The sequence below is a fragment of the Epinephelus fuscoguttatus genome, linkage group LG9 (genome assembly GCF_011397635.1).
Source record: "Epinephelus fuscoguttatus linkage group LG9, E.fuscoguttatus.final_Chr_v1".
In the NCBI taxonomy this organism is placed as follows: Eukaryota; Metazoa; Chordata; class Actinopteri; order Perciformes; family Serranidae; genus Epinephelus; species Epinephelus fuscoguttatus.
In genome coordinates this window covers 577,701-600,976 of record NC_064760.1, presented here as the reverse complement: position 1 = coordinate 600,976, position 23,276 = coordinate 577,701, and the positions used below count along the sequence as shown (strand labels likewise).

Sequence of the window (23,276 nt, the reverse complement as noted above, 5' to 3'; positions counted from 1 at the left end):
AGCAACATTTGGATTCATAGAAGGAATTTCCATAGAATTCTTTTCTCAAAGGCTCAAGGAGCCACTGGACAGGGGCTGAAGAGCCACATGTGGCTCCGGAGCCACAGGTTGCCTACCCCTGCGTTAGAGAGTTCTGCAGCGATGGATCGATGAGGAAACAAAAATGATCACATATGTGGACGTGGAAAGTCTACGACCAAACGTGGACATGTGACGAGGTACAGTGAGGATGTGTTAAACAGTCAGAGAACTGTTGTCTCTGATACGGTGGAGTGAAGTTGTCCTGAGCAGAGAACCGGTTCCAACTGGTTCAATTCATCGACATCATTAGCCTTTAACCTTAATGATTCCCTTATCGATTCTTTTCATTACGCCGACTCTTTACATCGATGATGCACGTCACGCTCGTCAGTCAGCAGTTCAACAACAAAGAAGACGTAATGGCAGAGAGACAGAAGCGGTTGAAAGCGTGAGCTTCACTTCACCAAAAAAGACTCTAACAGCGCGACGTGCAGTTTATGCAGCACCGTAATTACATGCAAGGGCAGAGACACCACCAACATGCTGAAGCATTTGTCGTCTCATGGCATTAAATATCAAGAGTGCTGCAGCAAAGTCTCAGCAGAGCAGTGCCAGTGACCGTACGTGTATCCTGTCCCATGTTAACCTTCTGTCACTCTGTCAGCACTGCTCTGTGAAATAAGTTAGCACTGTTAGCTGCTATTCATCGACTCAGACACTCAGAACTGCCTGCAGACAATTCAGTAAATCACTAGTGTGCCCTGAAGGACACACACAGCTCCTTTAAGCTCGGATCAGACCAATGACTCCCGACAAGATGAGTTGAAACAAACAACTATTTGCAACACGCCATTCTCCTGCCACAGGTCACACCGCTGCAACTTTTGTCTGCAACGCTTTGAAATGGTTTCGTGTCATTGCCAGCCTTTGGTCTGAACTCAAGCAGCCTGTGTTGTGGATGAATCAGGTGTGACAAACACAATCATCACCAAGAGAACAAAGATGAAGATTTTTTCCCCAAATTACAAAACAAAGTATTTGAAGAGGAGTAAAAAGCTCATGACACCATTAACTTGTATTATTGGAATCATTCAGCTGTTTAGTTTGGAAACCTTAAAAGCTTTATCAAACATCAACTATTCAGTGTGTCCCTCAAATCATCCAACAGTCCCACAAACAGATATTTATCAGAGAAGAAGAAATGAGGAGAAAAGTTTCTCCCCCACAGGAGCAGGAGACGGACCAGAATGCAACACAACATCAACACAAATGACAAGAGCTGAGCGTTTTCTCATCTCTCAGCTGCTATCAGCTTCATCAGAGCTGCTGCCTCTGCAGCTGCATCCTCTGGAGGTCCACAGTCTCTCTCAGGCAGGTCGGAGGAAATGGATTCAGCTCAGAATCTAAATGACTACAAACCAGCGAAAGTCATAAAGCATGAATCCAGAAGCAGCTCCGACATAAGGATGTAAAACGTGTCCTCAGGGAGATGTTCCCTTTAAAGAGGAGAGGAGGGAAGAAGGCTCATCGAGGGTCAGTGCACCGCTGACTCAAGATGCTCTAACTCCGTACGGAGGAACGGATGGACGGATAGATGAAGTGATGGACGGGGTGTGTGGTTGGATGAGCAGGTGGTGATGGCTCCTCATCCATATGTCATTTCCTCCTTGATGTGAATGTAGAGATTTCAATGATCAGGCTGAGCTGTGGCCTCGAGCCATATCTGAGATCTGTTTCCTGCCTCTGATCTCCACAGACCAGCCGGCTCTCAGCTTCTCTTTAGTTCTTTCCTTCTGTTCTCGGAGGTTCATGTTCGCTGTGCTTTTATTGATAAAGGTTTTTAAAGTCTTCTCTTTACTAAACAGAACAGTCACACACACACAGAGGGAGGGTCGGCCTGGGACCCAGCTGGACGGCAGCTGAAGGTCATCGAGCTGCTGCTCTGTCTTTGGTTGTTCAGTGAGAGATGCAGCAGGACGACGGTCAGACAGAGGGACAGGAGACGGAGGGCTGAACAACTGTTAACGCCTCTTAACGAGGCCTTCTCTCAAGTTTTGGACTCGTTGCAGTAAAGAGGAGCTGAAAACACACACAGGTTCATTTTAAAACACACGACTGCTGCTGTGTTTCAACTGCAGTGTTTGGACCTTTGTGTGTGGACCTGCTGAGGGAGTGGTTAAATAGTTAGTGAAATTAAGCTTTTTCATTTGAGGTTTCTTTTTAATTGATGTTAAGTCTTGAGCAATTTTAGGCGCTGTGTCCACCACCACGTTTTTAATTCTTTGCTATGGGAGCGTTCTATATTCATGTTGCAGCACTGGGTGCTGATTCTGCACTGAGCGCTGACGAACACTGAAACATGTGTGACCTCAGGTAGAAATGTCGTGCGTGTCACTGTAGAGGAGAGACAAATACCGCAAAGACAAAATGTCACATCTGACACTGAGTTGAACAACAACAACAACAACAACAACAACAACAACAACAATAACTACGACACAAAGACAACAACACTTCTGTTCATAAACTGTTTCTATCTTATGTTTCCTCTCATGGACACACACCTGCAGGTCCGTCCTCTCTCCTTGTGTCCTTCATCCAGAGCCAGTGCTCGACCTCGTGCCGACATGTTTACTTCCACAGATATTCTGTATCATAGCAACCAGATTAAACCAATGCGTCTCTAAAACGCTCTCAAACGCTTCCAGCTGTGTGTTTAAGTGTGTCTGTGATATACAAACAACTACCTGTGTAAACTACCAAAAACTATTCTATTTCTAATTGAATCCGACCAACTGGCAGCAGGTTGTGTTCCAGCAGTCACTTTCCTTCAGTGTGTCCTGTACAAACAGGACTGTAGTCCAATGACTGACCGCAGTAAAGCTGCTGATCCTTGCCTCAAAGATTCAAAGATTCACAGCTCCAGAGTTCAGCGTTGGTTTTAAAAGGTTAAATCCAGACTGCAGGGCCGAGATCAACCTCCACCGTACGGCTTTAAAACCTTCAGCCTCCACTGTTTAACTGAAAGATCAATACACATCCTCCATCTTCCCACTCTGTGTGTGTGTGTGTGTGTGTGTGTGTGTCTGTACTTCTACCTCTGTGAGGACCAGAGTCAGTTTCAGAGAGTGAAACACAAATGAACGGAATTTTAAATGATCACGACGGAGCGACCTGCTCTGACAACATTTATAAAAATATATATATTTTTAATTACGAGACTCATCCTCCCAAGATGCACCACAGAGCGCCACAGGAAGTCGTTCCTACCTGTGACCATCAAACTGTACAACTCCTCCCTCAGAGCGTCAGATCTGCATTTGGACTTAATTTACCAATCAGCATGTATAATCCATAAGTATCTATAATATTTCTACTGTGACTTAAAGGTTAATTATTCTCTGCTGTCACCATGCAGTCATTAGTCAGTTACTGAATGTCCATATTTTTTCAACATATAATCCACTAATTGTTCATATTTCAGATGTTTATTCTTGTTTTTATTCCATTGCTGTATAAACTGCAGTGACCATTATAGAATAATAAATACTTTATATTTCTGAATGTAACACACTAATTTACACACAGTGTTTAATGGAGCACATATCTGTAGCACAGTCAACACATTTTTATCCTTAGCATCTTAAATACTAGTGTTCAACACTGCAGCACTTTATTTGTATTTTATTTTATGACTTTATATTTACATATGTCTGTGTCATACTCTTATTCTTCCTCTTTACAGTTTTCTGTTCTTTACATGAGAGCGACTAACCAATCACAGCCTCCCCTCAGGGATCAATAAAGTATTTATGATTCTGAAACATTAAATGTTTTCTTTACATAAATATCATCAACACATACAAGGTGTGTTTTACTGTGTCTGTTGTGTCATTTAAATGTCTTAAATCGACTGTTTTGACCTGACTGACAGAACTGAACGACATGTCTTTGTAGATCACAGCTTCAGCTCTCAAACTGTTTGTTCAGGCGTTTAAACGAAGGACTAACAGCGTCATCTTCCTGCCGAGACCAGGTCGTCTCTTCAGAAGGTCACTCTGACGGTTAGGATCCCAAGGTTAGGGTTGGAATGAAGAATCGATCCAGGTAGAAGATATTAAGTGTTTCTCCATCAGAGTTTTATTGTATGACCTAACCATCAGAGATGGAGCGTCCGTATTCAGCGTGAAGTGGCATTTAGCTCGCCCCTCCATCCCTCTAATTGTCAATTATTCTCAGAATATGGAGCGGGGCCACTCCGGCCAGGCGACAGCATCATTAAGCTGCATCGCGGGGACGAGGCTCGGCCGCGCCAGCAGCCTCAGTGGGTGGCATTTAAAGGAGCAATCAGCCACGGTGCTGCATGTGTGTGTGTGTGTGTGTGACATACAGTCACATGGCGATCAGCCTCGCTGAGACTGTTCTCTGTTCATCACAGTTTATTAGACTGAATATCTCACATGAAACAAATGAGCTCGACCTTTGGAGAAGGAGTCGCCTTTTCTCCTGCAGGAGGATGTGATGAATAACCTGAGACGGCGCAGAGATGAGGAGCGTCTGTCAATGGAGAGAAGGAGCAAGGGAATACAGAGGAGAGGAGCCAGCCCACGCCACCGCCATCAGTCATCCGCCCGCCTGCAGTTTGACAGCAGCTTGATAATTATGAATTGAGTGGTCATACGTCTGACTTCTTACACAGCTAATTGTTGTGATGCTGCTGAACTCTGCAGGACCTGTTCTCCACGTCTCCTTCAACAAACTCCTCTGTCACACCGCTCCACAGCTGGGCTGATGTTCCTGTATCATCTCAACGTATCCTCACACATGTTCCTATCCCGTGAAAATCTGCACCATGAATGACGTTAATAGATTCATGCCTGTTGGGATGGACGGAGATCTGAGCAGGTTAAAATGATACGACCTCCAGTCGTGCACATTCAGTGCATCAGACTGAGAGGACGGTGAAACTGTGATGCATTGTGGGATGTAAATGAGGGGAGAGTAATGTGAGGGTGCAGATGAACCATTTCAGTGTGAATGGACGACTGATTCAGGGTTTATTAAAAAATGCTGTTGACACTGCGGTGGCTCCGTAACACTGAGGGAAGCTGCTGCAGGACGATGTGCAGTAAAAAGTGGGACTCCTGCGACGCCCGTAGGTTCGTGCTCGTGGTTTAATGTGCGGACAGAAGGCCGTTGGAGTGTTAAGTGCTACCCTGAAATTACCATCCACCACCGCCACGCTGCTATGAAACCATTAACAGAGGAAATGCTGTACTTACACAATACCGCACTCATTTCAGCACGTATTAAACTCAGGCAGTAAACCACGCATGAAAGACTGCAATCTTCCTCCTCCTCTTATTCTCCTCCTCCTCCTTCCAACAACAACAAATGCAGAAACTAGAAAAACAGCAGTGGCAGCAGCCATATTCTAATTCCATGCCTGTCAAATCATCCTGCCGGCTCCCTGGATGCCTCTCAGGTAGGAAGGGGAGGTAGGAGGTTACGGAGGCTCACACATTATGGCAGCACATCTGCTCAGCTCAGACAACATGGCGCTGAGAGACAGAGACACCGTGTGGCCTCAGCACCTCCTGCGGCAGCAGCCGACGATGTCAAATCAATTCACAACAGCAAACATCTTTTGCTGCTTTAACAAGCGCCGATGAAATTAAACCTGCTCCGTCAAAGCTGCAGAGTGATGCAAGAGTTTTACATAAAAATCACCCGTCGACTCAAAATACATCTCACAGAGAAGCTGCTCCTCTACAGTCTGACAGTCTGACCGACAGGGACGGCTTCTATCATCCAACAACAGGAAGTGATGGATCAAACTGGAAACAAGACGATGTGCAGCCATTACACACCATCATCATCCTCACTGCGACCTCGTCACATGTCCAGGTTTGGTCATGGACTTTCCACGTCCACATATGACGTCCAAGGTACCCTGGGTGTGTTGGTTGTTGACGTTCTGGGACGCCGTGTCAACTTCAGCCTGTTACATGCATTGTCTGTTTTCAAAATACACTTCTGTTTTCACAGGAAATGTACAGTTTGATACAGTCTCTTTCAAAATAAAAGCACTACATCGCTACAACACCACACACGTGGTTACGTTTAGCCAACACACACACACGTGGTTACGTTTAGCCGACACACACACTTGGTTACATTTAGCCAACACACACACGTGGTTACGTTTAGCCAACACACACACGTGGTTACGTTTAGCCAACACACACACGTGGTTACGTTTAGCCAACACACACATGTGGTTACATTTAGCCGACACACACACGTGGTTACGTTTAGCCAACACACACACGTTTAGCCAACACACACACGTGGTTACGTTTAGCCAATACACACACGTGGTTACGTTTAGCCAACACACACACGTTTAGCCAACACACACACGTTTAGCCGACACACACACGTGGTTACGTTTAGCCAACACACACACGTGGTTACGTTTAGCCAACACACACACGTGGTTATGTTTAGTCGACACACACATGTGGTTACGTTTAGCCAACACACACACGTTTAGCCAACACACACACACGTGGTTACGTTTAGCCAACACACACATGTGGTTACATTTAGCCAACACACACACGTGGTTACATTTAGCCAACACACACACACGTGGTTACGTTTAGCCGGCACACACACGTGGTTACGTTTAGCCAACACACACACATTTAGCCAACACACACACGTGGTTACGTTTAGCCAACACACACATGTGGTTACATTTAGCCGACACACACACGTGGTTAGGTTTAGCCGACACACACACGTGGTTACATTTAGCCGACATACACACGTGGTTACGTTTAGCCGACACACACATGTGGTTACATTTAGCCGACACACACACGTGGTTACGTTTAGCCGGCACACACACGTGGTTACGTTTAGCCAACACACACACATTTAGCCAACACACACACACACGTGGTTACATTTAGCCGACACACACACGTGGTTATGTTTAGCCAACAAACACACACATGGTTACGTTTAGCCGACACACACACGTGGTTACATTTAGCCGACACACACACGTGGTTATGTTTAGCCAACACACACACGTGGTTACATTTAGCCGACACACACACGTGGTTACATTTAGCCGACACACACACGTGGTTACGTTTAGCCAACACACACACGTGGTTACATTTAGCCGACACACACGTGGTTACGTTTAGCCGACACACACACGTGGTTACGTTTAGCCGACACACACACGTGGTTACGTTTAGCCAACACACACACGTGGTTACATTTAGCCGACACACACACGTGGTTACGTTTAGCCGACACACACACGTGGTTACGTTTAGCCGACACACACGTGGTTACATTTAGCCAACACACACACATGGTTATGTTTAGCCGACACACACACGTGGTTACATTTAGCCAACATACACACGTGGTTACGTTTAGCCGACACACACACGTGGTTACATTTAGCCAACACACACACACACGGTTACGTTTAGCCGACACACACACACGTGGTTACATTTAGCCAACACACACACGTGGTTACGTTTAGCTGACACACCCACGTGGTTACGTTTAGCTGGCACACCCACGTGGTTACGTTTAGCCGACACACACACACACCCACGTGGTTACATTTAGCCAACATACACACGTGGTTACATTTAGCCGACACACACACGTGGTTACATTTAGCCAACATACACACGTGGTTACGTTTAGCCAACACACACACACGTGGTTACATTTAGCTGACACACACACGTGGTTACGTTTAGCCGACACACACACATTTCTGCTTCAGAACTGCCAACCTTGGGCGTCGGTGGCTTAGTGGTACAGCAGGTGCCCCATGTACAAGGCTGTTGCCGCAGCAGCCTGGGTTCGAGTCCAGCCTGTGGCCCTTTGCTGCATGTCATCCCCTCTCTCTCTCTCTCTCCCCCTTTCACATTTAACTGTCCTGTCCATTAAAGGCAAAAAATGCCCAAAAAAAATTTAAAAAAAGAACTGCCAACCTTGTTTACTCAACTCACTAATGTTTCTCTCCTCATGAGATGAGCTCAAACGGCAATCACAGTGATTTCAACCACCGACAGGCTCCAACAATCCTGACAGTAATCCAACATGCTGAATCGGCTGAAAATAAAAGCCGATGGGGGCTGAGGATGCGGGACACAGCGCAAAGACCAGGGTGACAGACGCTCACCGATGACCCAACACTGACACACAGCCGACCTCTCCCTTGGTGTATCAGGGCCTTTAAAGGTATGTGTAACTATGGGTGGGGCCTGCTTACAGTTACTGAGAAAAAGAATATGTATTTTAACTACATTTCTAATCAGAATTTTGGTGACAACCACTGAGGAGTTACATCTGAATATATTCTTTTCAGTGTAGAGTCAGATTCAGTTGCTCTGCATCTTTTCACTGTGCACGAACGATTCTTTTGGCAGAAACTATTTCCAAGGACAATTCAAACAGTGATGGATGGAGAGGAGAGAATAACTTCTAGCAGCACAGTGTAAAGTCTGTTCATACAGGAAGTGAATGAGCCATCAGATAACTGTGTGTGTGAGGTGATTCAGGTTTCTGTGTGTGAAGGATAAAGAGTGTGTGAAAGGGATAACACTAATTTTCACATATAGTGAAGCACAATATGGATCCTTCCAACCTCTCTGTTACACGTCTCATATCAGCCAAGATATTACAAAACAAAAGCTTTTATATTCAGGATTCTGCAGATCCTCAAAAGTCTTAAAATACATTGATTTTATAAATCTAAAATTAAAGTCTTAACTGGTGTTAAAATGTCTTTAATCAATGTGACTAAAGTCTTTAAAATGCAAAGACATCGTGGGGAGGAGGATGTTATGGATCTTTGTCTTTTTGTTCTGATGCTGCATTTTAAAATCTCTAAATAATTTGGAACATTGATTTTTTAAAGTAAATAATTTACCAGATGTCTGACACAGATCAGGAGAGTGGGACCAACATGTGGGATCAGCTGTGTGTTAGTCAGCCGTCACTGTGACCTGGACCACATGAACGAGTGTTAGATGTCACAGTGTGACTGAAACCGGTGCGAGGCGATGCACACGAGACTCAACGTACTTTATGCAAAATGTTTTTAAACTGGTCATGATGGTGATAGTGGCAGTGGACTCCCACATGCAGCAAAAACACCAGATAAACTCACCAACATAAGTCAGTTCTGTTCGGCCCTGCTCTGCTCTGCTCTGTGTGACCAGTCAGGTTTTATCTCATTGTCCCTAATCCTAAATAACTGATGTTGGTTCATGTCTTTATTTTCTTCTGTCTGGGTTACTGTAAATACATTTTAATTCAGTGTGACATTAATAAAGTCTTAAATCTTCCTGAAGCAGCAGATATCACTGATATTACTCCTACATAAAACCATTCTGCAGAAGAAGAGAATTATTAATTGAATTCAGTCAGAAGCAGATTTCTTTTTTTATAATCCCACAAGCAAAATGAGAAACCTATCAGTCAGCAAGTGTTTCTGAAGCTGCGTTCTCGTCTACATGTTTTATGTTACAGTGAACATTTGGACAAATTGTCCCCGACATGAAATACGTTCATTCTCTATTTTGATTCTGTTCGGCACCCTGACACCAGATTCATATTCAAATTACAACAAAATGAAAAAAATACTTTGTTAGTGAAGTGTAAAGTGTCTGTGGGGGTGGAGCTAAGTGTGTGGGGGCGGGGCTGAGTGCGACTGTCACACATGACAGCATTCAGGAGGAAAACAGATTATTAATTGAATTCAGCAGGAAGCAGAGAATTTTATTTTTTATAGGCCTACTATGAAAGCAAGAAGCAAATTAATTCAGGACATTTTTAGGTGAAGTTCAAATTAAAAATGTCAATAATAAACATGTGCAGTGTGATCTGGTTACAGGATTATCTAAACAGATTTAAGATGGATGACTTTTACAATTTAATATTTGTAACATCCTCCTTTTTCTTTTTATTGGTGTTTAATATCTTTGTTAACAGTCTCTAAATAATAGACGTCCTGGTGGAGCCACATGTGATGTGTGTGTTTTACAGAGCGAAGCAGAATCTGGTGATCAAACGTTTGCACTTCCAGTGTGTGTGTGTGTGTGTGTGTTTAACACAGAGATACACACACTGAGTGAGGCTAGTGTGAGTGTGTGTGATCTCCAAAGGAGAGGAAATAAGGAAGGAAGGAAACGAGCGAAAGAGTGGGATGACTGGGTTGTGTGTGTGTGTGTGTGTGTGTGTCTGTGTGTGTTGGAGAAAGAGTGTGAGTGAGCATGCGAGCGGCGAGTGCGGTGCTGAAACAAGAATAAAGCCGTGTACCGCCGGGACTTCAACACGCACTGCACCATTCTACCGACTCCATCTATCACTGTGCTCCGGCCCCAGCAGCACTCTGTGTGTGTGTGTGTGTGTGTGTGTGTGTGTGTGTGTGTGTGTGTGTTGTAGCCCAAGCTTAAAGCGAGAGCTGCACACAGCAACAAGCGACAGCCTCAACGGCGTCCTCGGCCTGTGGCTCGCTCCCTGCAGCCTCTGCAGATTTAAAGTGGGTTTTCTGGCTTTATAAAAAACTGATAATTTAACTGTTTTGTTTCTGTGTGTGATCCACTCTGTGTGTGATCCACTCTGTGACTGATCCACTCTGTGACTGATCCACTCTGTGACTGATCCACCCTGTGTGTGATCCACTCTGTGACTGATCCACTCTGTGACTGATCCACTCTGTGTGTGATCCACTCTGTGTGTGATCCACTCTGTGACTGATCCACTCTGTGTGTGATCCACTCTGTGTGTGATCCACTCTGTGACTGATCCACTCTGTGTGTGATCCACTCTGTGTGTGATCCACTCTGTGTGTGATCCACTCTGTGAGTGATCCACTCTGTGTGTGATCCACTTTGTGACTGATCCACTCTGTGTGTGATCCACTCTGTGTGTGATCCACTCTGTGAGTGATCCACTCTGTGTGTGATCCACTTTGTGACTGATCCACTCTGTGTGTGATCCACTCTCTGACTGATCCACTCTGTGTGTGATCCACTCTGTGTGTGATCCACTCTGTGACTGATCCACTCTGTGTGTGATCCACTCTGTGTGTGATCCACTCTGTGTGCCTCCCTCCTCTTCCTCACTCTTCCTCACTCTTCCTCCATCTGTCTTTCTCCTCTCTCCTCTTCCTCACTCTTCCTCCTCAGCTATCACCAGGATCAATTTGTTCTCTGCAGGAGGGAAAATCTGGAATTTGTTCTGCATGATGACGATCTGCAGCAGGCAGCACTTTCTGTGCAGCCGTGTGTGTGTATGTGTGTGTGTGTGTGTGAGAGAGAGAGTGTGTGTTACTCCCCCTTCATCTCTACACATGCTTTTGTTTCTGCCCTCCTCTTTCTCACCTCCTTTTCTTGTCTTTCATTCCTCCCTTCATCTTTTTTATCACTTTCTACTGTTCTTCCAAATTTCCCTCCAAACACCTGACACCGTCTGTCTTCCTTCCTTCCTTCCTTCCACAGTAACCTACAGTGTGTGTGTGTGTGTGTGTGTGTGTGTGTGTGTTGATGGTGACAAAGGAACATGTGACAAAAAGAAAGATTTCTGTGTCATTAAGGATGAATCAGAAGCTGAGAGCTGAATCAATACGTCGTGTCTGACACACGTTGGTCCCAAAGGTTCAAACTCTAAATCGTCCGCTCCGTCTTCCTGGACTCATTTACTGAAGGACAGAAACTGTCTGAGTCGAGCACTGACGGAGAATTTAAGTCGTTTTAAAGAATCAAGACAACAGCCGAGTGCTCCTCAAATTATTTTAGAAAGTTGTTCATGTTTATGTATTTAACTGTTTTATATTGCATGCAACTGGATGTTACTCATCTGTGTTTAGTGTTGTACCCATGTTTGTGCCGCCATCTTGAAAAAGACATTTTAAACCTCAGTGAGACTTTTACCTGCTTCAATAAAGTAGACATGTATCGTCAGTCCTGATGGCAGGTACGTTTTTATACTTTAACGTGTGAAGGAGCAGCGTGTGGTCGGTCGCAGCTAAGACCGACCACGCGCTGCTCCTTCACATGCGTGGTCGGTCGTAGCTGCGGCGCTGCAGCAGCTTCACTCAGCTGACGGCGTCCACACTTCTGGTGGATGAAAACATGATTCATGTGTTTTATGGAGGTCAGAGAGGCGACTGTGTCCACTGTGTCCACTGTGTCCTGTTTCAGTGACATTCATGGATGCTGAGATCACCTCTGCTGTCTCACACACACACACACACACACACACACACACACACACACACACACACACACACACACACACACACACACACACACACACACACACACACACACACACACACACACACACACACACACATACACACACAGTGTTATGTGCTTTGGGCCTTGTTGCTCTGTGAAGGCTGATGGTTCACTTGTATTAACACTAATGGATTTTCTGTGTAATGAATGAGTGTAAATTTCCCCCCACTGCTCCCAAACAGGCACGGCAGCAGCACCGCCACCGCCATCACGTTGTTATGCAAATGTCCGCAGCAGTGATGCGCTCTTTCAAATGAAGTGTTGGAAATAGGAGACGAGCTCAATGAGGCGCAGGCGTTTCTAAACACTCAGAGGGCACAAGGCTTTTAATTTTTCAAAGGAAATACAAATGAAACTTTGGATGTGCTGAATATCAGCGCTGCCATCGCCATCATCGGCGTCCTTTCAATAAATCGCTTTTTTCAGGGCAAAATTACCCGAGCTGAAATGGAGCTGCAACGAGATGTGACACTTTCCATTAACTGCCCAACCATCCACACACACACACACACACACACACACACACAGGCGAAGGTGTGATACATAGAGTCAAAGAACTCACCATTGTTGTCTCAGCGATGGACCCAAAACTGTTGATAAAAATGTTGCAGGTTACGTTGACGGGCGGACCTGCAGAGAGGAAGAGGAGAGGGAGACAGACGGAGACGTTAGACTTCATCACAACAACCAGCATCATAGCAATAGTTCACGTATCATCAGTCATGGTGTTTCAAGAAAATCTGACAATTTCAAGCTGCATTGATTTTTTTGCCACCTGGGGAAAGCAGAACAACACTGGGACATTATGACTTCATGTAGCAGTGACGGTGAACATATGAGCAAACAGTTTCCCTGATCAGACGTCCAGTTACACAGAGTGTAATGATGGGGTGTCGGTTGCTTAGTGGTAGAGCAGGCGCCCCATGTACAAGGCTGTTGCCGCAGCGGCCCGGATTCGACTCCGGCCTGTGGCCCTTTGCTGCATGTCACTCCCTCTCTCTCTCCCCCTTTCACACTTGTCTGTACTATCAAATAAAATTAAAAATGCCCCAAAAAATATCTTAAAAAAAAAAAGAGTTTGTCCAACTGATGAGTGTCAGTCTGATATCTTTCTTTTAGCTCTGGTTGGGGCTCCACCAGCTCCACTGAAAAACAGCTGGTCTCTGTCTGTCTGCGAGGATCACTGTGGGTTCATCAGATTGTTATATTTAAAGAACCAAATCTGCAGCTGTAAGTACAACACAATGAGCACACACTCATTTGATCCGACAACAGACAGTGATTCATGCAGCCTTTACATTAATGTCTATTATATCAAACTCATCCATGCTTGCAGCCTGTTGGTGACCATTGCTCTCCTCCATAACTCTGACTGGCCTGAAAACATCTAACAATAAGCCCGACACCAGACTGATGTGAGCTGATGAACATATTTGGACATGTGGGCGTGTGGAACCAGACCATCTGAAACCGTCTCCTCTGGGCAGAGATACAGACTTCTGAAATTTTGGTCCAACAGTTAATTAAAACCACAGCGATGAACGGACTCTCACACCTTCCTGCAGGTCGGTGGTAACGGCAGGATGCTGGTTGGCATGGCTGTGCATTTCCACAACCATCAAACACTGCGCGCACAACACAGGTGTCATTTCCTGAGTTGAGTTTGTGGCACTGAAAATGACCTATTGCAAATTTCACACCATTTCCTGTGTCCACTGTGAGGCACTAGAGAACACACGCTAAACATGAATCATGTTGCCAGGTGTCGAGTGTTAACACGCAATGTACATTTGTCATATAAGGCTGACTTCCTGTTGTCAGTAGGTGGCGCTGTAACTGAGTCAATATTGTCACGTAGATGTCGTCAGGCCTTTACTCTTATCAAGCTTGAGTAACTTCCTGTTTCAGGGCAGCACAAAGACCAAAGTTGAGATGGTTCAGATTAACCTGCGAGGAACCTGTAACTTCCTGTTGCCAGTAGGTGGCACTATGAATGTGAGTCATGTCAGCGAGGTCACCCTTTGGTCTGTGTGACATAGTGTCTGTAAGGGTCTGCATGTCCAGAGTGCATTCCAGTTACAACTTCTTCCTGTTTCATGGTGACATTTGCCAAACAGCCGCCACGCCACGGCAACATCCCTCCATTAAACTCACAATTTTAACAACTTTTCATCAGGTCTGAAGACCGTACTGACCCACACTGAAGTCAACCTCATTAAATCTTTAGAAAGAGTCAAAGTCAGTGGCTGTAAATGGCAAAAAATGCACTGTAGATTCAAAATGGCTGACTTCCTGTTGAGTTTCAGGTACAGCTTCTAGAGAATGAGTTTTTCCTGCGATAGCGAAGGCATGAGCCGCCCTATTCTGCATTACTCTGCCTCTGATTGACTGACCCTGATATCCTGACCCTAACTCTGACCAGTCTCAGTCCTAACGCCAACACAACCAATGAAGGTAAAGAGTAGCCAATCAGAGGGAGAGGAGGCGGGTCATGCATTCGCCATTCTTGGAAGAACAACTTCACTTCCTCATAAAGACCTTTTTCCATCTGGAGATGTAACATGTGCCTGAATATCAGTCATGCACGTTAGCTTTAAAGTGGGGCTTTAATTTAGGGGGCGCTAACGAACCAAATGTGACTGAATCTCTCTGTTCTGTGTTTGGGCCTCAAATAAACGACTATAATTTAATTCTAATTGGTTCTTTGAAATCAGTTTAACCTTTTATTTCATGTTGTGTGTGCTGACTGAACTAAAGGTGGAGTGTGTGTGTGTGTGTGTGTGTGTGTGTGTGTGTGTGTTTCAGTCCCTGTGTGTGAGTGGATATGAAAGCAGCAGAGATGAGTAAAGCTGAATCAAGTTGTTGACAGACTGCAGGAAGTAAACAAAGCCAAAGAGTGTGTGTGTGTGTGTGTGTGTGTGTGTGTGAGGTGTGTTCCAGCGCCGGCTGTGAGGCCGTGCTGAATAAATGAGTCTCTGCTCTGGACTTAAACACTCCGACAGCGTCCGACTGCCCGACACAACAGCAGCCCGTTTGTTCGAGAATGTGTGAGAAGGAAGATGTGTAAACACTTCATTACGACTTAAGAAACCAGGGAATCAATTTCACGTCGCCTGTGAGGTTTGAAAAGCGCTGTCGGTCAAACTGAGGCGATATCAATAAACACACAGCGTCATTTCAAAGGAATTCATAATGACAGAGATAGTCCCGTCTCTCTGCTGTCAGAGATGAGACGCTGCGTTCAAGGTTGTTTCACATGAAAGAGGAAGTAAATAGCATTCAGGCCTTTAGCAGCCGCGCCATCGATTCACTGCATTACCAGCTTGTACAAACACAAATGTGATTACTGGACGGCAGGAGTGGAGCTGAAGTGAGGAGCGTGGAGGACGGCCAGACGGACAGACGGCCTCTCATCTCTGTCAGCCAGTGGACAAGATATTGACTTTAAGAGCTGAATCACAGAGTAACCTCTAAACTCTTCTTTGATAATGACAGAGAGTCAGTGAACCTGCAGACTGCACGACTAACATGGACGAACACTAGTTACAAAGAGGAGCCAACACCTCTAAGATCCAAGTGACCGTGGTTCAATCCCAAAACACACCTCCACCCAAACCCTTCTGTTTAGAGCAGACACATCTAGAGGAAGTGTAAAGGCCCTGACACATGGTAGTTGATGGTAGACTGTTGGTCAATGACGGGCCGTCAGTAAACGGCTGTGTGTCACACACCATTGGGCCTTGTTGGCCGTCCATTGGCTTTTTCAAAGCTGATTCAGCATGTTGGATCGACATCAGGAGCCCGTCGGTGAATGACCTCCCTCTGACTGTCAGCTGAGCTCAGCGTCAGTGAGTGAAGGAGGAGCTAAAGTCCAGAGGGAGTGAGACCAAACCAACTTGTTCCATCAGGTCAGATTATTTTTCTCTTTAGCAGAAACGTTTCCTGATGGTTTGTGTTAACGTTCACTGATGCACGGTAAATATGCTGTGACTGTGTTGTTCATGTGCTAACTGGCTAACTAGCATCAAGACGCTCTCCCTGGTGGTTTTTTAATTTAATTTGAAATTTTAATTTTATTTCCTTTATTAATCCCCCTGAGGGGAAATTCAATGTTTTCACTCTGTTGTCAATTACACACAGGTGTGAAAGACACACACATGCACAAACAGGACCTATACATGCACAAAGTGGAGAGATCTCAGAGTGAGGGGGCTGCCCATGACAGGCGCTCCGAGCGGTTGGGGGGTTCAGTGCCTTGCTCAAGGGCACCTCGGCAGTGCCCAGGAGGTGAACTGGCACCTCTCCAGCCACCAGTCCACGCTCCATATTTTGGTCCAGACGGGGACTCGAACAGACAACCCCGGTTCCCAACCCAAGTCCCCATGGACTGAGCTACTGCCGCCCCATGGATACAGACGACCGCCATCTGCTGCTGTGGAGACTTATTTCGTCTCAGCAGGAGCAGAACGGACGAGCTGATTGGACGTGAGCTGGAGTCTTTATGGTGTGTTCAGGGGCAACTTTTTGGCTGAGACACAGCAGCGTGAGGCGATGCACCAATCAGCCTTTGTGGCTACTAGTTCTATCACGGTGGTTTGGTGTGTCTGACCCTACAAACAAATAAATCAAACATAGAAGCTTCATCATGGTGAAGGTACGTCTGTAAATCACTGGTACAAAAACTACAAAATCAGGACAGACTTTATTCCAGTTTACCTGTGCAGGATGTCCCTGTTTGCTTTGCACCTCCTGCAGTTTGAACACAGATCATCTGGTGTCTCTGGAGTCCACTTAGTTTTCTCAAAGTAAATCTGTGAGAGCTTCTACCTGCCATCAAACTAAGATCCGAACATGAACCTCCTTCAAGGTTGAGTTTGTGATCAGGGTACCAGACCTCCAGGCTACAGCCCGACTCAGCTGGTGCTGACATGGACTTTTTTTCTGTTTGCTGAACTTTAAACTGAAGATGGAATCTAAAGTTAATGAAACACTTTTCAGACATCTTTTTATGAAATAAGTGGAGTGGTTTTAGAGTCCTTGAAGCCGTCTCCACCTGTTGACGTCTCTTTCAAAAACACTGCTCTTTTTGCTTCGACCTTGTTCACAAAACCTCTCTGAATATCTGAGTGTTATTTCTCCTCAGGTAGGAGTGCTGCTCTGAATGTTAACGAGGCCGAGCTGAAGCGTGGCACCAATAAAAACACTCAATCCATTTCTATGTAAACTAATATCCACTTAATCCACAGTGTGCACAGATCAGTGAACCTCCAGTGCATAAAAATACATGAACACAGTGTTTCTGTTCACACTCAGTGTTTCCAGGCTCAGCCTCAGTTTAATGAGCCACTGCTACACGCTCCTGTACAAACACAACTCTAGTAATGTATTATTATTATTACTATCTGCTGTTTGTGTGTGAAATAATCACGTCTCACTGCATTCAAACTTTGACTAAACTCCTGTAATGTGATTACTGTAATCTCATTACATTTATTCTTCATCAAAGCCTGAGTGTCTTTAACACTGGGCTGGATTACCATCACATTCTCATACATCGTCAAGTTAAGGTCAAACACACACACACACACACACACACACACACACAGGGAGGTTGTGTTTAATGTCCCTGGCTAAATTCAGTGTCTAATTCTGTTGGCCGGCGGCGAGCTGCGAATGAAGGAAGGGGTCTGGATTATTTTGATGGCCAATTACTCTCCCTGTCACAGTCGGAGGAGTGCTGGAGGCCACTGGGGAGGAATATCATCTGAGAGTCATTCACACACACTCACACACACTCACAAGCACGCAACTGTGGTTAAGCTGTAGAGTAGAATCATAAGGTTGAAGATGCACGGTTAAGAGGGAAGAAATCATTACAACTAGCCGGAGGCGGGCGCCTCCTACGTGACTTACATGTACAGCATCTAATTAGAACAAACAATAGATTACTCACAGGACTGCGTGAGGAAGGGGAGGAGGGAGACGGAGGAAAAATACAAACTTACACATATTAAATCAACCAGGTTTGTTTCCAGAGCAACAAAAGACACCGGCTGCAGATGACATGAGACTGTAGTTATAGACAGACAGCTGAATGAGGTGTCAGGTACCTCACAGATGAACAATAACTGATGCTTCAACCATGGAGGTCAGTAAAGTCTGACACCACTGAGCCTCTCTCACATTAACAGCAATAAAGGTGCCATCGTCTCTAGCTCGTCACCAAAGGAGAAAGCTTTGTGATTATGGCAGAACTTCAACCTGTGAAAGGTTCCACCCAGAACCCTCTCTCACCACTTTTATTTTCCATGAACCAGTTCTGTTCAGGACTCTTGGATCTTTGGTGCTATCAGCTGAACCAGTTTGGATCAGAACCATTGTGATCAAGGGTGAGTCCTCAACGGAGGGCGTGGCACAACGGAAGTAAACAGTAAAAGCAAAGTCATGATCACACTGATCACCTGCAAACGTTTGTTCTGCTGTTACAGACATTATGTTTTAAGAACAGCTGTTAATGAGACAACTACACAAGGTCTGACATTTCTCACATCACTTCTTCTGCCTGTCGTCACTTCAGGTGAAGGAAAACAGTTCAACATTAGATGCAGGAACCAGAACAGAACCAGTTCCATGTTGGTGGAAAAGCAACATAAGAGAGGATCTATGGAGATCTTTTCTAAGGTGTAATGGTTCCAACCAGAACCCTCTGCTGACGTTTCACTCAGCACATTTCCACCTTCTGTGGGTGCCAATAACCCATCCAGGTGGTGCTACCAAGAACCCTTTTATATCACAAGGGTTTCATCTAGAACACATTCAAATGAGCCCAAAAAGCAGTGACTGACTACATTACCCAGAGATCTCTCTTCCACTGATCATGGTTTGAGTTTAACAGGTGAAGCTGAGGCTGATGGAGCCACGTCCAGCAGCTCTGGGCTTCAACAAGCTCCTACAGGTTCACAACTATGTTTTTAGGGGCGGAGATTTGTGAAATCATGACAGCCTTCACTGTCTCAGTCATGCAGCCAAGTCAGGAAACGAATTAGACCTGAATATGAATGCCGGGTGCTGGGTAGCCATCAGAAGTTACTGTACGACATGAAATGATGATAAAGTTATTAAATATGGTGGAAGGAGAGCAGTGTGAACTGATTAAGTGGATTCCAGATACATTACATCTAAAATACTATTTGTGGTTTTCCAAACAATCTCATTGTTCCCGTTTCCTGTAGTTTATTAGATTACCGCTGCGCTCCTAACAAACCTCCGTTCTCTCCACAGAGAGCTGAGAAACCCATTTCCAGGTGCACTGCTATTTGTAAGCTTCATTATTTTTAGGTTTAGATTCTTTAAAAAGCAGCAGCTAAAAGTGTTTGCAGTGAAACTTATTGTGTTTCCTGCTGCAGCACCACGATAAACCTGCTGCAGAAAGTGATGAGGAAACTGTGGAGAAACAACTTAGCTGATTATTCAGCGAGGTCCCTCTGAGATTTGAAACAACAAAGGTGCCAGATTAATTTGTGGGAACAAATTACCAGTTTGAAAAATGACATTCTTGTGCATGAATGATCAAAATATCAAAACAGTTTGTGTGCCAGGAGCTGCACAGACCAGAGGATTCAGAGGATCTTATCCAGCAGCATATTGTTTCCCTCCCTGCTGCAGAGACACGTCTCCTGTTAGTGCCTGAAACTATATTTCCTCATGATTACAACAACCACATCATGTGGAGCCACCAACCCAACCCAGCCGCCAGACAAAACTGTACATCTCTTGACACATTGTACCTGCACTTTATTATGTGGACATGTTGACAGTATGTTTGAACAAGGCTTAAACACATTTTGGAGTCTGAAACCTTCATTTTTAAAAAGCTCCTCTCATGACACCAGTTACATCTTGAGCTCATTTTTCTGAACAACTCTAAAGTTCCCAATATTTGGCGGCACAAGAGCTGAGACAAACTAAAGGCACGTGAGGATAGATGAAGCTTCCTGGTGTATAACGCTGGCAGCTGGACCACCTGACTGTATGGGCCTGATGTCTACAGGCTGCACAGAGCCAACGAGCAGCAGCTCAGAGACGTCTGAGTGCATCAGAGGGTTTATCCATAAACCAGCTGGTATTACATTATCACTCTGTTTTTCCTCCAAATGGCTTTTCAGGCCTTACTCAAGTCCTCTGACACATTTCCTCTGCATCCTGGCTTTGTTCAAAATCCCTCCTTCAAAGTCCTCTCGCTCCGCGGCAGGAGGGAGGCGAGTGCAGGGATATCATAATTTGTCTTCTTTTGACGTCCCTCGCAGCGCGTGATGCAAAAAAACTGAGGAGGAGGAGGAGAAGCTAATACCCCCCAAAAAAACCTCCTCCTGCTTCTCTGCCTCCTCTCTGCCACAGCAGCTCATATAATAAGCATCCAGAGCAGGAGGGAAGGATGGAAGGAGAGGAGGAGAGGAGGAGACACTTTGCTTTATAGCTCTCCAATAAAGACAGAAGACGGGGGCGCAGCAGAAAAAGACGGAGAGGAGGAAGGAGCCACAGCTCATTAACTGTCATGGAGGACGGACAGGCAGCGTGACTCACAGGCTACTGTAGCTGCACACTTAGAGCTGCCTCGCTCTGCCCGTGTGTGTGTGTGTGTGTGTGCATCACATGTGACACACACACACACACACACACACTGGATGACACAGTGCATCCTCCAGCCTCCTGTATGAAATGAAGGAATGCTCAAGTGAAACCTGAAGCATGTTATGAAGCATGTTCAGTTTTTCTCTCCACTTTATTTCTTTATCATTTACCACATGAATTTAATCTAAAACAAAATATAATTTATGATGTGACACAGCAACTGGAGTGCTGTCAGGAGCAGGATCAGTACAGCATAGTATCATGATATTATATTGTATCATCACACTGTGCCAATTATCCATTTTTTATCATAAAAAAATGAAATGTATTTTTGCACATAGTGAAGACTGATTTGTGCCCCATTGGGATCCTTCAGGAGGAACACCCACAGCAACCTCTGATCATTTCTCTGTATAGGCCTGTCGCAATATACGATAAGTCGGTTAATTGCACGGTAAATTAAAAGGGAGACAGTAACTTTTTTCTGGCTGCGATTAATTGTCATATTCATGTGCGTTTGTTTTCCTCGTCTCTCTCCGCCAAAGAGACTGGACGACAAGAGCGTTCACTGCCGTGCATTGTCTGGCAGCCAGGTGAGTTGGTTCATTAGTGTAATGAATGGAGGGAAAGAGCGTAAGGGAAAGACAGGGAACTTGTCCCTAAACCAAACACCACGGCCTCTGTGTGGGAGTGTTTTGGATTTAAACCAATGACAGAGGGCAGCCCAGTAATGTGGACGAGCCGGTGTGCCGGGTTTGTTCTAAAACCATCTCAACAAAAAGAGCGAATACGACCAACTTAACTGCACACCTGAGAGTGAGAGACTGACAGACTGTTTTTTGTATTTATTTATTTATTTAGATATTTTTATGCCTTATTTGGGATATTTAATTTAATTAAATATTCTTGCTAACCAAATGTTTATTTCTCTTTAAAAGGGTGTACCTGCATCATTATGCCTTTATTATCATTATATCAGTTAAATAAAAAAATAAAAAATGGTCTAAAAACAGCAAAATTACAACAATAATGAAAATGGTCTTTAAAGCACAATATTACGCAATATTATCGCTTATCACAATAATTTCTGACGCAATTAATCGCCCAGCAAAATTTGTTCTGGTGACAGGCCTACCTCTGCATATTTAGGACAGATCTGAAAAACTGTGAACTTTAAACACTCTAAACACTGACAAATACAAATTATACTTCAGGTAGCTGACTGATATATTAATATATATATATATTAATATATATAATAATATAATCAGCTGCATTTTACTGAAGTGATGAACAGACTGAAAACTTTGTCTTATCAGATAAAACTTTTCTGTTGAGGACATAAATCACATTATTTTTAATCTCAATACTCAGCATATCGCAACATATTCAAAATATTATTGTATCATGTCTTTAGTATCACGATAATATTGTATCTGGTGATTCACGCTGCTAACAGAGGCTGAGACACAGAAACGACAGAGAGCAACAGGCCGACTGATGATGTCATGTTTCTGGAGGTCATCTTCAAATGAGAGCGTTTAAGTTTAATTTTGTTATTTTATAATAAATAAACGATATTTTTTTGCCTTTATTTGACTGACAGTTTTTCTGATCACTGAGAAAACGCTAAAGTAAAAAACAGCAGCTTCACTTTGGACATTTTCTCACAGCTGTTACATGTCTGAGGTTAGCTTCATGGAGTCTTCCTGATTAGCTCGCTGTGTTTTACACTTACACTGCACACACACACACACACACACACACACACACACACACACACACACACACACAGGATAAAGTGACAAACACAAACAGTAGATACATTAAATCTCAACACACAGTGTACAAGCACACGAGGGCAAATGAGCAAACACACTCCATAAACAAACACACACACACACACACACACACAGTTATACACAGTGAACAAACAGACATGCACACACACACTGTAGTGATAGATGTGCAGGTGCATCAGGGCGTGTCTCGAACACACACACATTAACCTAAAGGACACACACACATGGAGCTGACACGCTGCACCGCACACACACACTAAACACATATTAACACTCATTAACATACAGCTCTGCACACACACACACACACACTGCACGCCTCGTTGATTCTTAACCTTTACAGCTGATAACATTTAAATATTCTGGACACACACACACACACACACACACACACACACACACACTCCTCCTCTGCATGCAGCCAGAGTTGTCCCTGCTGAGCCACCGTAGGTTGGGTCAACACTGC

At 44.6% G+C, this 23,276-nt stretch overlaps 1 protein-coding gene across 3 annotated transcripts in view; it reads right to left on the bottom strand.

Moving 5' to 3' along the window:
• glra1 (glycine receptor, alpha 1) overlaps nt 1–23,276 on the bottom strand; it is a 169,526-nt gene that overhangs the window by 61,581 nt on the left and 84,669 nt on the right. For all 3 annotated transcript variants that reach the window (XM_049585226.1, XM_049585225.1, XM_049585227.1), the window contains one exon: nt 12,940–13,007. In XM_049585226.1, the coding sequence (XP_049441183.1) occupies nt 12,940–13,007 (68 nt within the window). The remainder of the gene's footprint in view (nt 1–12,939; nt 13,008–23,276) is intronic.